Raw genomic sequence first — 13652 nt, 5'->3', positions numbered from 1 at the left:
ATGTAGCATGTCATGTATGGAATACTATTCAGCAAGAAAAGAGAAGAACTACTAGTTGAATCTCAAAAACATTATGCTAAGAGACAGAAGCTGGTAAAAAAAATGATTTCATTTCTATGACATTTTAGAAAAGGCAAACTATAGCAACAGAAAGCAATTTAGTGGTTGTGAGGGACCAGGGTCAGGGCAGTGCAAAGTGGCGTAAAGGAACTTTTTTTTTTTTTTTAAGATTCTTTTTTTTTTTTTTTTTTTTTTTTTTTTTTTTTTTTTTTTTTTTTTTTTTTTTTTCTTTTTTGGCACGCGGGCTCAGCAGTTGTGGCTCATGAACTTAGTTGCACCGCGGCATGTGGAATCTTCCCGGACCAGGGCTCGAACCCGTGTCCCCTGCACTGGCAGGCGGGTTCTTAACCACTGAGCCACCAGGGAAGTCCAAGATTCTTTTTTTGATGTGGATCATTTTTAAAGTCTTTATTGAATTTGTTACAATATTGCCTCTATTCTGTGTTTTGGCTTTTCGGCCACGAGGCATGTGGGATCCCAGCTCCCCGACCAGTGATCGAACCTGCACCCCCGGCATCAGAAGGCGAAGTCCTAACCACTGAACCACTAGGGAAGTCCCTAAAGGAACTTTTCTGAGCAATGGATGCATCCTAAAACTTGATGTGATGGTGGTTGTATGTCTTATACATTTATCCCAATTTATCAAATTGTACACCTAAAATGGGTGAATTTGATTGCATGTAAATTATTCCACAATAAAGCTGTTAAAAAAATAAGATTAACTAAAACTAGGCCTAAAAACTAGTTCTGGGGGGCTTCCCTGGTGGCGCAGTGGTTGAGAATCTGCCTGCCAATGCAGGGGACACAGGTTCGAGCCCTGGTCTGCGAAGATCCCACATGCCACGGAGCAACTAGGCCCGTGAGCCACAACTACTGAGCCTGCGCGTCTGGAGCCTGTGCTCCGCAACAAGAGAGGCTGCAATAGTGAGAGGCCTGCGCACCGCAATGAAGAGTGGCCCCCACTTGCCGCAACTAGAGAAAGCCCTCGCACAGAAACGAAGACCCAACACAGCCAAAAAAAAAACACAAAACACTAGTTCTGGGAATCCACTTTTGGGATTCCACTGTGCATATGCAGGACTGAAAAACATAGAGGCATGCATGCCACAGGTGCTCAATAAATGCTTTCAGGATGCGGGGGGGTGGGGGGGTGGGGGGGTGGGGGGGTGGGGAGGGGAAGCATTAGCACCAGGCAGTGTTCTTTAGAAGGAAAGCTCCTTCCGGCTCCAGAGTTGGTCATCTCAAGCTTAAGGTTATGCTAGTCTGCCATCTCGTGGCCATAGTTGGCAATGCAGGAATCTCCAGCCTTCAAGCCCAACTTCAGGAGGCTCTATGGTGGGGCGGAAAGAAGGGGGACCTTCCTCCTGGGAAACCTGGTGCCCAGAGGGTCAGAGATAGGGAGTCCTGGATCTATGAGAAGAGGGATACAGCTTCTTAATGATAGAGAGAAAGTGCTTTGGTGGCACAAACAGGCAGAGTGAACATAATTGGTACCTTTGCATGTTGAGATAAAATATAGGGTTTTTTTGTTGGGGGGAGATGGTGCAGGGGGAATAAAAGTTTGGGGAAAACAATGAGATAAGTAGGAAAACTAATCATGTGGATGCCCACAGTGAGTTGGTGAGTTGGGCGATGCTCAGCAGAGGGGGCGGGGGAGGGGGGCAGGGGAGCAAGGGGAATTCTAAAAGGCAAGAGGAGACCTCCCTGGATGAACAGGCCCTTGGGAGCCAGCCGACAAGTCTCTTCCCCTAGGTATGCCTGGATCTTCTGACCCCTCAATCCTACTTCCAGGAAACATCCCACAGATAAACATCTTCATGGATGTGCTACAGTCATGTAAAGTTTGGGCCCTACGGTGTCTGCAGAACCACTGAGAATGAAGACAAACTTCCGGAGGCAGTGACTGAGGAACTCACCTGCTTCTCCTGGCCACTGGGCAGCTGGTCCAGGCTCCAGGGACCCATGGACAAGCCCAGTCCGAGCTCCTACAAAAAATGGGGTCAGTTACCTCCTGTGGGACACTGATAAGTGAATGAGTAGGTTGTTTACATGTCAATGATAGATGGCACTTAATCTAGGAGGACAATGAATGGGGACAGGGACTTTTACATTCTTAGTAGTTGGGAGCCTCAGCGGGGGCTGAGATCTCGGAGCTCCCAGGCTCCTGGTATCCAGGCTTCCTATTGGCCATTTAAAGATGGAAAGCATGGGGGCCTTGCTGAGAGCCAAGTGTGGGCGACATGCCCCAAAGCACCTTCCTTCACAGGGAGAGGGGAAAGAGGGTGGGGAGTGAGTGGAGGTGAGGAAGGGAGGATGGCGCCCAGGGCCCAGTGGGGTGTTGAGGAAGGTAAACTTCCAGTGGGGTTTGCTCATCCAGCTTCCTGGGAGGGTTTATGGACCGTGTCTAACAAGAGAGGACCCATGGCAGGCTTGGGAGCTAACATCATGCAGTAGGTTCTTCAATGTGTGCTGGATGGACAGATGGGTAGATGAATGAATGAATGAATGAATGGCTATGTGAATGAAGGAAAAAACTACTGGCTCCTCACTGGGTGTGTGTGGGCACAGCCGGCAGACCCCCACCTACACTCAAGCCCTCCCCTCCAGCCCCCTCCCCCCAGACGCAGGCAGCTACAGTTCTGTGTGCTTCTCCTTGGCCTCCATTAGCTCCCGTATCTTCTGGGGTAGGGTCTTGGTCCAGAACTGGAGCCTGCGGACCTTCAGGGCTCGGCCCACTGCAGGCTGAGTGTTCAGCGCAGGCCAGTGGGGCAGGCCAGTGGGGCAGACCCTCGCCGTTGGGGTTCCTGTAGACATGGCTTCCCGTGGGGCAGTGTGAAGGTCACTCTGAGCCCTACCCAGCCCAGAGAGAGCACCCTGACTGGGGTCAGGCATGACAGCCAAACGAGCTCGGGGAATGGTGGTGGGGTTCCAGAAGGAGGAAAGAAACTACCTCCCACCAGAGCGTCAGCTCCACAGGGGACAGGGTGGCCCCTGTCCCTTCCTGATAGAGGGAGGCTCTGTGGATAACAGCACTGTCACCCCCCATCCAGGTCACCCTAAGATGGAACGAGTGTCCAGCACCCATAAGGCCCCTTTCTGTCCAGGAGGGTCCTGGAGCTGGGGAGGGGGCTGCCATGTAATTAAGGACACATCCACTAATGAAGTCACCACAGACAAGGGGAGCCCTGGATGGGCTCAAGTCCTGCCCTCCCCACCGTGGAGGTTAAAGTAGGAGTGTGACATCTCACCCATTTCGAGCAAAGTTGGCCCAATACTTCATCATCTTCCTGCTCAGCAGCTCCTCCTCCTCAGTGAGTTGGACTACAGAGCAAGAGGACAAGGGTCCAGGTCAGGGCAACTCCAGTCCAGCATGTGGGTCACTCTCCCTCACCCCATCCCAGGCTCCTCCCTGCCATCCCAAGGCCTGGCTCTCTGCCCGCTCCCCAGGCCCTCTCTTTGCCCAAACCCCATATATTCATCCTGGCCTCTGGCTGACCCAACACTGGGCTCATCCCTGACCCAGAAGGCTCCCTTCTTCTGACAGTAGAAGGCCATTTAAGAAATAAATATGAAAAAGAAAGCAAGCAAGGAAGGAAGGAAGGAAGGAAGGGAGGGAAAGAAAGAGAGAGAGAAAGGAAGGAAGGAAGGAGGAAAGGAGGGAGGGAGGAAAGAAAAAGAAAGAAAGAAAAAAAGGAAGGAAGGAAGGAAGAAAGAAAGAAAAAAAGAGGCCTTTCAAACACACCCTCTGCACCCATGCCAGAAACCCAAGGTCAGGGTGGGGAGAGGTGGAGGGAGCACGGGCTCCAGTCTGAACAACGCTAGACTCCAATTCAAGCCCAATCTTTCTGCCAGAGGTTGGACACCTGATCCCCTCCTCCCTCTGAGTCTCAGTTTCCTCGTCTGTACAGTGAGGGCAGTCACTCTCACTCAGGGTCTTAGCCAATGTCCCATCCCACATCCCGGGAATGAGGAGCCTCTGAAGGGCCCCCACCTAGGAAGACTCACTGTGGCTGCTCCCGAAGGGACTTCTGAAGATGAAGTGAACCTCATCTCTATGGTCTGCCCTCACATAGCTCGGCCTGACTCGTAGAAGTAGACAGGGGCGTAGAAACCTGGGGAGGTGGGGAAGACGGGCCGTGACCTGGTGGTCCCTCGCCCAGAGCTTTCTTGCATCACCCATGCTGATGATATAGCTAAGTCCAAAGCTGGCTGGAATCTGCACAATGGGGTGAAGGAACCCCAGGCTGGAGCAAGGGCAGTGGGAAGGGCCTGGGTTCAGACTGTGGCCTTGGAACTTCCTAGGGTATATGGTGTTAGGAGAGTCACTGAAGGTCACTGAACCTGTTTCCTCCTCCGTCAAATGGGGTAAATGTCTGTCTCTTAGACTAGCCAGGAGGATTTACCAAGACGAAGGATATCAAGTGCCGGGCACCGATAAATAGACATGGGCTGGGTTTTGGACACCAGTAGACCTCATCTGGCACCTGCAGCTCTGAGCCGCCCCCTAGCCAGTCTGGCCTTAGTGCAGATGTACTCACACTGCAACTTTGCTTCTTGGAGTGCAGGGATCACAAAGATGCAGTCCCCTGTGATCTCATGGAACTGGATTCGGAGGGTCTGGAAGTCCTCACTGCCCGCTGTGTACTCCTCCATCAACAGGTCAACAAACTCAGGCCGCATCAAACTCAGGTGGATCAGGAAGAGGCAGGTTAGGCAGGCTGGCAGGGGCCGGGAGGTGGCAGAGGCAGGACTGGGGAGATGGATCCTGGGATGGGACAGGGAATCGGGGAAAGGGGCCAAGCTCTGGGTGAGGGGTGCTGCATGGACAGGATATCTGGGGGCTGGGTTTCCCGTGTCTTGGGATAGGAAAGGAGCCCCCTCCCCATGTGGGCAGGTCACCAGAAACCTCACCATCATTGTTGATCTTTTCTGCAAGCCATCCTTTACGGTCTCTCTGTCCATTTCCTTCTGGGTGTCAGAATTGTTCATGACCTGGGTGGTGGGGGAGTCTCGAGTTGGAGATACGATGGCCCTGGAGCTACGAAGCCCCGAGGCCTTCCCACTGGATGGGCTCCCCCGCACCTGGAGGCCTGGGAGTGGGCCTCACCGAGGGGATGATCCAACTGTACTCATCGTTGTTTACACCAATGATGCTGGGGACGGGGTGCAAGTCGGCAGAGGCCGGCAGCTCCTGGGGGTGCTTGGGCAGGAAGATCCCATCCACCAGGCCAGGGATGATGCTGAAGGGCTAAGGGACACTCAAGGTCAGGTTGCAGACACTTTCTGATGCCGCAGACATCTTCCACCCCTTCTTGGCTCGTCCCAGAATGCTCACACCCACCCCAGCAGGTCCTGTACCTGCCTCAGCATGGCCTGGCCTCGATTTCCCATCCAGGGCTGTGAGGACACCAAGGTGAGGAGCTAGAGTAACTTGCCCAGGGAGGATGAAGAGCACCCAGGCTTGCCCGCCCCACACCTACCGGACCCTTCCCTCCACAGCCACGCCCATCAGTCAAACCTTGTTGATGGCCAGAATCCCCTCTTCACTGCTGCGCCGCGGGCAGTCCACCAGGGCCTCTGCGTCAACCTGGCCACAGGCAGACAGGTTGGCCACCACCTGTAAAGAGACCAGGCAGAGGCTGGCTCATGCTTCCGGGTAGGGGAGAGAGGTTTGCCCAGTGCCCCAGCTGGAGGCAGGTGTACCCCAAATCTCACAGAGTATTGTGACTGGATTCCTACAGTTTTGAAATTGTTCCAACTTCCCTGGTGCTCAGAGGACTCTGCCAGGGGGGCCACCCCGCCTGCCTAGATGGTCCTGCCTATGATGGGGGCCCGCAGCGCGGCGGTCTTGCGGGCCACAGAATGCACTCAGCCTCTAGGCTGACAGAAGCCTGTGAATTCTGACCCTTGAACAATCCCTAGATAGGCGTCTGTTTCCAAGGTCCTCTGATGGCAGGGGAGTCCTTGTTACCCCCATTTAACAGACAGTAATGGAGGCTGAGAGGTAAGAGATGGGGCAGCAGGTCTGGGCTTCCCACGGCTGAGGGCACTCACAGTGGAGACCACGTCAGATGAGCTGGCGGTGAAGCTGGGCAGCAGGGCCACGTCACTCTCCACGATGGCACGGTGGAAGAGTCCTTCGGGCATGGGGGACACAACATGCAAAGACACGCTTACGCCACCCGCAGACTCGCCAAAAATGGTGACGTGGTCAGGGTCGCCTCCAAAGTAGACGATATGCTGCTGGACCCAGCATAGTGCGGCCACTTGATCCAGGTAGCCCCAGTTGCCAGTTGCGTGTTTGTCTCCAGTGCTGAGAGGTGGCAGGGATGAGGGTCATGGGACTGTCCTGGCTCCATCAGCCTGCGTTGCCGAGCCCAGACCCATTCTCACCTGAAGAAGCCCAGCAAACCCAGGCGGTACTGGATGACGACCACCACCACGTCCTCGAAGGCCGCCAGAGCAGAGCCGTCATACATGGAAGCCAGACCCACGACAAATCCACCACCATGGATCCACACCATCACCTGGCGAATCCAAGGCACAGATACCATATGGCTCCCACCAAGCCCAAACCCCACCAGAGCTGCCACCTAACCTAACCACCACTTTGGTTCTGTCCTCCTAACCACATGGACAGAACTCCAGCAAGACAAAGTGGTGTCTTCATGACCTGGGCTGAAGGCAACCCAAGTTCTATCAGGAAAACCAGGCCTCCCACACTTTGGGGCCCGTCCCACATACCAAAGCTCGGCTCCATTTCTCCCAGAACCCTCTCTGACATGGAGAGAAAAGGGGTGTCTCTCTGATCACCCCACACGCATGCACATTAATTAATGCACAGGAGCTCCTACTCTATTCTCATTGGCCCAACAGATAATCCATGGCTGGGGTCTCTGGCCACCTCAAAGTACATCCCTCAGCACCTGAGTGGGTCCTGGGTATGAGTTGGTTGGGTATAGGTCCTGGGTCCCTACCAGGGCCACAGTTTCTGACGTCTGGGAGCAGCCAGGGTTCTGCGACCCTGTGCCCAGGGATCAGCCACCCATGCTGGGTAAGAAATACTCTCTTGGATCTGATAGTAAGAAGCTTCTTAACAGGGTGCACACTGCAGTGGGGCCCAGGCTGATCTTGTTCTTTTAAATCTTCTGCAGAAGAAATGTCCTCCCACCCCTTAGCCAGCTGTGGCCTGGCACTCACAGGCAGGCTAGAGCCCTCATGGGAACGGGCAGGTGTGTAGATGTTGAGGTACCCGCGGTCTTCAGACATGGAGTTAGAAGGCAGGGTCACATTCAGTAGTTTCAGAGTCATTCCTTTCATGCTAGTGAAGTCCTGCAGACACCTGGTGACTGTGGCAGGCAGGCAGTCCTGGGGCCATGCTCTGGCCATAACCAGATCCTGGGCCCAGCTATGCTCCCAGCTACCCTTAGTCCCACTTCCTCTGATACCTCACTCACATGTGATCCCTCCCTAAAGCCCCTTTGCACCAAGCTACAGGCCACAGACTCTGGGGAAGCTGGGATGGAGCCTAGTCTTCCAGGAGGCCTCAAGCTTATGAGGGCCTTGGATATCAATCCTCCTGAGGCTGAGAAATCTTGACTCTGGAGGGTCTCTATGAGAATGACTGGTTGCATGTGTTGACATTCACCACCATATCACTGTACTCAGGCAGACCTGGAACAGGGGAGTAGCCCGTATACGTGTGCTGCCAAAAGGAATGGATTAATTTCTCATGAGAAGGGCAGTGGGACATCCCTCATCCCAAGTCAGACTCTCAGGGAACCTCATCGCTCCCACAGTTCCCAGTTTCAAGAACATATACACGCCCCTTGGTCAATGGCATCTGGCCCTGTCGGTTGGCACAGTGACTGTGCAGAGTGGGGTCTTCTGCTCCTCAGGGTTCTACAGTGTCTGCTGCTGGAGTCAGGAGCTCCTACAAGGTTCAAACCTCTCCCAGAGATACCTCCTCTGGTGGCAGAGATCACTTGTCACAACTAGAACCTAGGGAATTGTGTGTCTCTGCTTGTCCCTTCAGCTTGTGGAGCTGATGCTCTTTGAGTGCTAAGCCCTCAGTCTGGGAAAGTGGCTTCACCCTTTCAAGCCTCTGCATGCTCATCAGAAAAATGCATGTGAAAATCCACCAAACTCAGAGGGAAAACTGGCTGTTTTGAAATGACATGAAATGACGACTGCAGCCTGGCCCAGAGCTCAGAATACCCTCTATCCCAGGGCCTAGAGTTCCCTGGACCCCCTGCTTACTTGGCTGGGTGGGAGGTCCCATCCTTTATACCACTCCAAGATTCCGGGGGCTCCGGGGGCGCAAACCGCTACAGTCCTAGAGGTGGCTTGGCGAAGGGGATTCCCAAGAAGGTGTGGATCGCCACATCAGTGTTCTTCCCATGGACGAGGCTCCCCTGCACCTGGACCGTGTGCGTGGTCCGCACGGGGCAGGCAGAGTCCTGGCCTGTGGGCAGAGAGACGGACGTCAAGGTTGGGTTTCCCCATTTAGCTGCCCTCCCAGACTGCTGATGTTGCCACCTCCTTCCTGTCCTCAGCTCAGCTCAAGGGACACTGATCTACCAACACTGGCTTTACAGATTTCCTGCCTGTAACTCTGCTCCCCCCACCCCCAACTGCCTTCACTGACCCAGCCTTTTCCACCACACTCACTGAGGCTCCTTGGGGCTCGGCACCATGGTTTAGCCCCATAGTTTAGCCTCAAACAAATAGTCACATGAGCTTGAAGGGGTGAGTGTCCTTTCTACTCACTGTGTGCCAGGTCCTAGGAGGCAGTAGGAGAACTGAGGGAATCGGACAGACAAGATTCCTGTCCTTAAGGATCTCACACTCTAGGTGGCAAGAATGACATAAAGAAAGTATCCTCCAAACAAAGAGTGATAGTATAAGGAGAACTACAAAGAGAAGGGCAGCTGTGTCTAGAACATAAAAAGCACAGCCCGCCCTGCTATGGGGATCAGGGAGGCAGGAAGAGACTGAAAGTCCCCTAACAGAGAAAGAACTGATATTCTTTCTTTTGTTTTTTCTAATTAATTTATTTTTTGCTGCGTTGGGTCTTTGTTGCGGCGTGTGGGCTTTCTCTAGTTGTAGCGAGCGGGGGCTACTCTTCGTTGCGGTGTGCGGGCTTCTCATTGCGGTTGCTTCTCTTGTTGTGGAGCATGGGTTCTGGGTGCACGGGCTTCAGTAGTTGTGGCACGCGGGCTTCAGTAGTTGTGGTTCACGGGCTCTAGAGTGCAGGCTCAGTAGTTGTGGCACACGGGCTTAGTTGCTCTATGGCATGTGGGATCTTCTTGGACCAGGGCTCAAACCTGTGTCCCCTGCATTGGCAGGTGGATTCTTAACCACTGCGCCACCAGGGAAGCCCAGGGCTGATATTCTTAATAGACAAAGAATTTCTATAAATGAATATAAGAAATATGCCAGCTACGCATATTTGGTGAAAGAATATGAAACGGTGAAAGAATATGTTCAGACAGAATAAGGAATACCAGTAAACGGCTCTTACACAAATGAGGAGATGTTCACCTCACTCATGCTAAGAGAAATGCACATTGAAATCTGACTGTGATGTCAACAACTTATTTTGTCACAAAAAGCAAGATAATCAGATATTGTATGTTTTCTGTTGGAAGTCCACTGTACCACATATGAAGTAGTCTTGTCCCCAAACAAAACAAAGCAAAACCTAAAATCTGAATCTGATCAAGCCTCTGGAATATAAATACAAGTTTACAGGCATACAGGGGTCAGAGAAACAGTTAAAAGACACCCTAGGGATGTAATCAGCAAGACCCAAAATCTGTTATATGTGGAATCTAAAAAAAATGATACAGATGAACTTATTTACAAAACAGTGACTCACAGACATAGAAAACAAACTTATGGTTACCAAAGGGACAAAGGGGGGAGGGATAAATTTGAAATTTGGGATTAACACAAACACAGCACTATATACAAAATAACCAACAAAGACCTATTGTATAGCACAGGGAGCTGTACTCAATATCTTGTAATAATCTATAAGGGAAAACATTATGAATATATAATATATATAACTGAACCACTTTCCTGTACGCCTGAAACTAACACAACATTATAAATCAACTATACTTCAGGAAAAACAAAAGCAAAAAAACCCTCAAACTCTGGGATACTCTCCAGAACAAGCTGGTTTCTTTAACACAGCAACAAAATTACAAGAAAAATAAAAGAGAGGCAGAGAAGGAATCTAAAGATTGAAAGAGACTCATGAAATACTTCAAAAAGATAGATAATAATAAATGTTGCAAAGGATATGGAAAAACTGGAATCTTTGTATATTGCCAGTGGGAAGGGAGAATGGTGCAAGTGCTTTAGAAAACACCCGGGCAGTTTTTCAAAAGGTTAAACATAGGACTTCCCTGGTGTCGCAGTGGTTAAGAATCTGCCTGCCAACGCAGGGGACATGGGTTCGAGCCCTGGTCCGGAAAGATCCCACGTGCCGCGGAGCAACTAAGCCCGTGCACCACAACTACTGAGCCCGTATGCCACAACTACTGAAGCCCGTGCGCCTAGAGCCCGTGCTCCGCAACAAGAGAAGCCACTGCACCGCAACGAAGAGTAGCCCCTGTTCGCCACAACTAGAGAAAGCCCGCACGCAGCAACCGAGACCCAACACAGCCAAAAATAAATAAATAATTTTTTTAAAAGTTTAAACATAGTTACCACAGGACCCAGCAATCCCACTCCTGGGTATAAACCCAAGAGAATTGAAAACATATGTCCACAAAAAAACCTGCGTATGAGTATTCATAGCAGGATTATTTATAATAGCCAAAAAGTGGAAACAATCCAAATGTCCATCAGCTGATAAATGGATCGATAAACTGTACCATATCTATACAATGGAATATTATTCAGCAATAAAAAGAAGTACTGAACATGCTACAATACGGATGAACCTTGAAAATATGCTAAGTGAAAAAAGCCAGTCACAAAGGACCACATATTAGATTATTTCATTCATACGTCCAGAATTGGTGTATTCATGGAGACAGAAATGTTGTGGAAAGGGGAATTGATGTGGTAAACTCTGCGAATATACTAAAAACCATTTTAAATGGGTAAAAGTTATGCCATGTGAATTATATCTCAAATCTGTTATTAAAAAAAGCATATCTACTAATGTTTAAAGAACCTTGTTTAAATCATGGTTTTTAAAAAGACATAAATATCATGAGATAATATGAAATAAGAATATTTGACTAGATGTTTGATTACATTAAGAAATTATGAGAGATATATATTTCTTCTTTTAGTAGGACATGATAAAAAAATTACAGGTGATATGATGTCTGGGATTTGCTTCAGATAATGGTGCAAAGGAGAGGTGAAAATCCAGACAAAACTAAGTTGCCCAGGTCTTGATAACTGTTGAAGGTAGATCATGGTACATTGAGTTTGTTATCTAATTCTCGCTACCTCAGATGAGGAGCCCTGTGGTGCTGTGTAACCTCGGGCAGTCCTGACCCTCTCTGTGCCTCAGGGCGCAGGGAGGTATCCAGTCAGGCTCCCAATTCCCCTGGTGTTATCTCCACTGGCTCCCACCTCCCTGGCGCCTTTCCTCCTGCAGGCTCAGGCTCTGCTTCTGCAGAATTTGGCACATTTGAGCCTGGTTTCATAATAAAAAGTAAAAAAAAAAAAAAAGAAAGAAAACAAAAAAACATCCTTATGGAACTATACTACCCTATACCCATTAGATTAACGTGGATGAATGCGCCTGACGACACCTGGTGTGGGTGAGGCCCGAGTTAGCAGCTATTCACATGCTCCACAGAGGGCAACTGAGCAATGCCTTTCCAAGTCAGAAGACTCATCCTTCTCCCGAGGAACACGCTGTCTACATAAGTCCTTTGTGGGATGTGACGTCTGCCCATGTAATTCACTGCCTCCACTGACCTTTAATGCTTGATGTTTGTTATAGCAGAAGACAAAACCTGCTAAAATGTTCCTGATCAGAGGCTAGTTACATCAAGGATGCTTCCTCCTTGAAGAGAAACCCTATCATTAAACAGTATGAATAAGTTCTATCATGTGGATGTGTGGAGAGGAAGTGGAAAAGCCAGGGACGAAAAAGGGAGGCAATGTGTGACCATTTGGGTGAACACCAAGGATGCATGAACACACCCATTCTTGGGTAAACTTCTGGTTAGTGTGTGGAAGGCCCTGGGGACCAAGATGATCCCTGCCAATAAGTCAGGACTGGGTGGGACAGGAGAGGGTCAGACCCATCATCTGTGCTTGCCAGTTCTTCTCTTCCGAAAGTGGGTCCCATCCAACATAGCAACATTTTTAGAAAGAGGCATCAGTGAGGCCTCGCAGATCGTGGCACTGGAAGGTTCTGGTGACCTCTTAGAGCCTGGTGAGCAAGGGGTAAGGGCAGAGGCACGATGGGTTGGGCCTCGGGGTAGTCATGAATGTGGACGCTACCCAGGCAGATTCGACTGGGAAGGGAGAAGACAGTCAGGTCCCACAGGCAGAGCCCGTTTGGATTAGAGGATCACACCCTTCAACAGGAGCACAGGGGACTTCCCTGGTGGCCCAGTGGTTAAGACTCCACACTCTCAATGCAGGGGGTGTGGGTTTGATCCCTGGTCAGGGAACTAGATCCCACATGCTGCAACTAAAAGATCCCATGTGCTGCAACTAAAGATTCTGCATGCTGCAAGGAAGATCCTGCACAAGGCAATGAAGATCCAGCGTGCTGCAACTAAGACCTGGTGCAGCCAAATAAATAAATAATTTTTTTTTCAAAAAAGAGGGGGCACAGGAGCTGGAGCTGTGCCCAGGTCACATGCCCACATAACATAAGCTATAAAGGCTACCAATAAGGGCTGGCACAAAGAGAGATCACCTTTGCCCTGGAGGTCAAGACCTGCCCTCACTCAGGGTGGGTGCACGGGGTGAAGAGAAGCACGTGGAAGTTTGTCTGATAGTAGGATGTGGTGGCCGGGGGATGGGGGCTTCTGTAGGCTGAGCCAGTAAACTTGCCCAGGGCTCCTGTGGAGAGGGGCTCAGTGGGTGTCAGGACGCCCCTCTGGCCAAGGGCGAAACACTCAGAGCCAAATGGTGGCGGGAAGGTATAATTATTGTTGTTATTACTCGCATCAGCACCAGCTCCACCACAAACACTCGCAGGGAAATGTCCCAAATAACTCCCCAGCCCGCCCGGTGCTGCTCAGAGCCCCTAGGGCCTGCTTGCACCTTGGGGCAGTGTGACTTGGGGCAGCCCAGACTCTCTCTGCGCCTCAGGGGGCGCAGAGATGCATCGTATCCCTCACACGGTTCAGGTGCTGGAACTCTCCGCCAGACGCCTTTCCTCCCGCAGCCTCAGGTCCTGCCTCTACAGAATTTGACAAGTCCTACCCCGTCCCTGCCGCCCCGCGTCGGAGCCTCACCCTGGCCCGGGACAAGAAGAAGCAGGGCCCCGAAGGCCACGGCTCTCAGCCGCTCGCGAAGTCGGTCCAGCTGCATCGTGGGCTCACGGGACTTTTTTGCACTACCGGTGGACATGCTGCTTTTCACCAAGAGGCTGC

General features: G+C 51.1%; 1 protein-coding gene across 1 annotated transcript; it reads right to left on the bottom strand.

The window, feature by feature from the left end:
• Window positions 1-2691: 2691 nt before the first annotated feature.
• Window positions 2692-13606, bottom strand: LOC131745527 (cocaine esterase-like). The gene is given in 14 exon segments (XM_059046008.2): window positions 2692-2830; window positions 2832-2864; window positions 3309-3381; window positions 4066-4143; window positions 4146-4172; window positions 4599-4744; window positions 4967-5052; window positions 5168-5308; window positions 5579-5677; window positions 6115-6373; window positions 6454-6587; window positions 7261-7402; window positions 8320-8524; window positions 13515-13606. Coding segments are annotated over 14 exon segments (1638 nt in total). The 5' UTR covers window positions 13591-13606.
• Between the last annotated feature and the right edge of the window lie 46 nt (window positions 13607-13652).

Source organism: Kogia breviceps, chromosome 18 (assembly GCF_026419965.1).
Source record: "Kogia breviceps isolate mKogBre1 chromosome 18, mKogBre1 haplotype 1, whole genome shotgun sequence".
NCBI lineage: Eukaryota > Metazoa > Chordata > Mammalia > Artiodactyla > Physeteridae > Kogia > Kogia breviceps.
The sequence above is the reverse complement of the archived record's forward strand: the minus strand, read 5'-3'. Positions and strand labels throughout refer to the sequence as shown.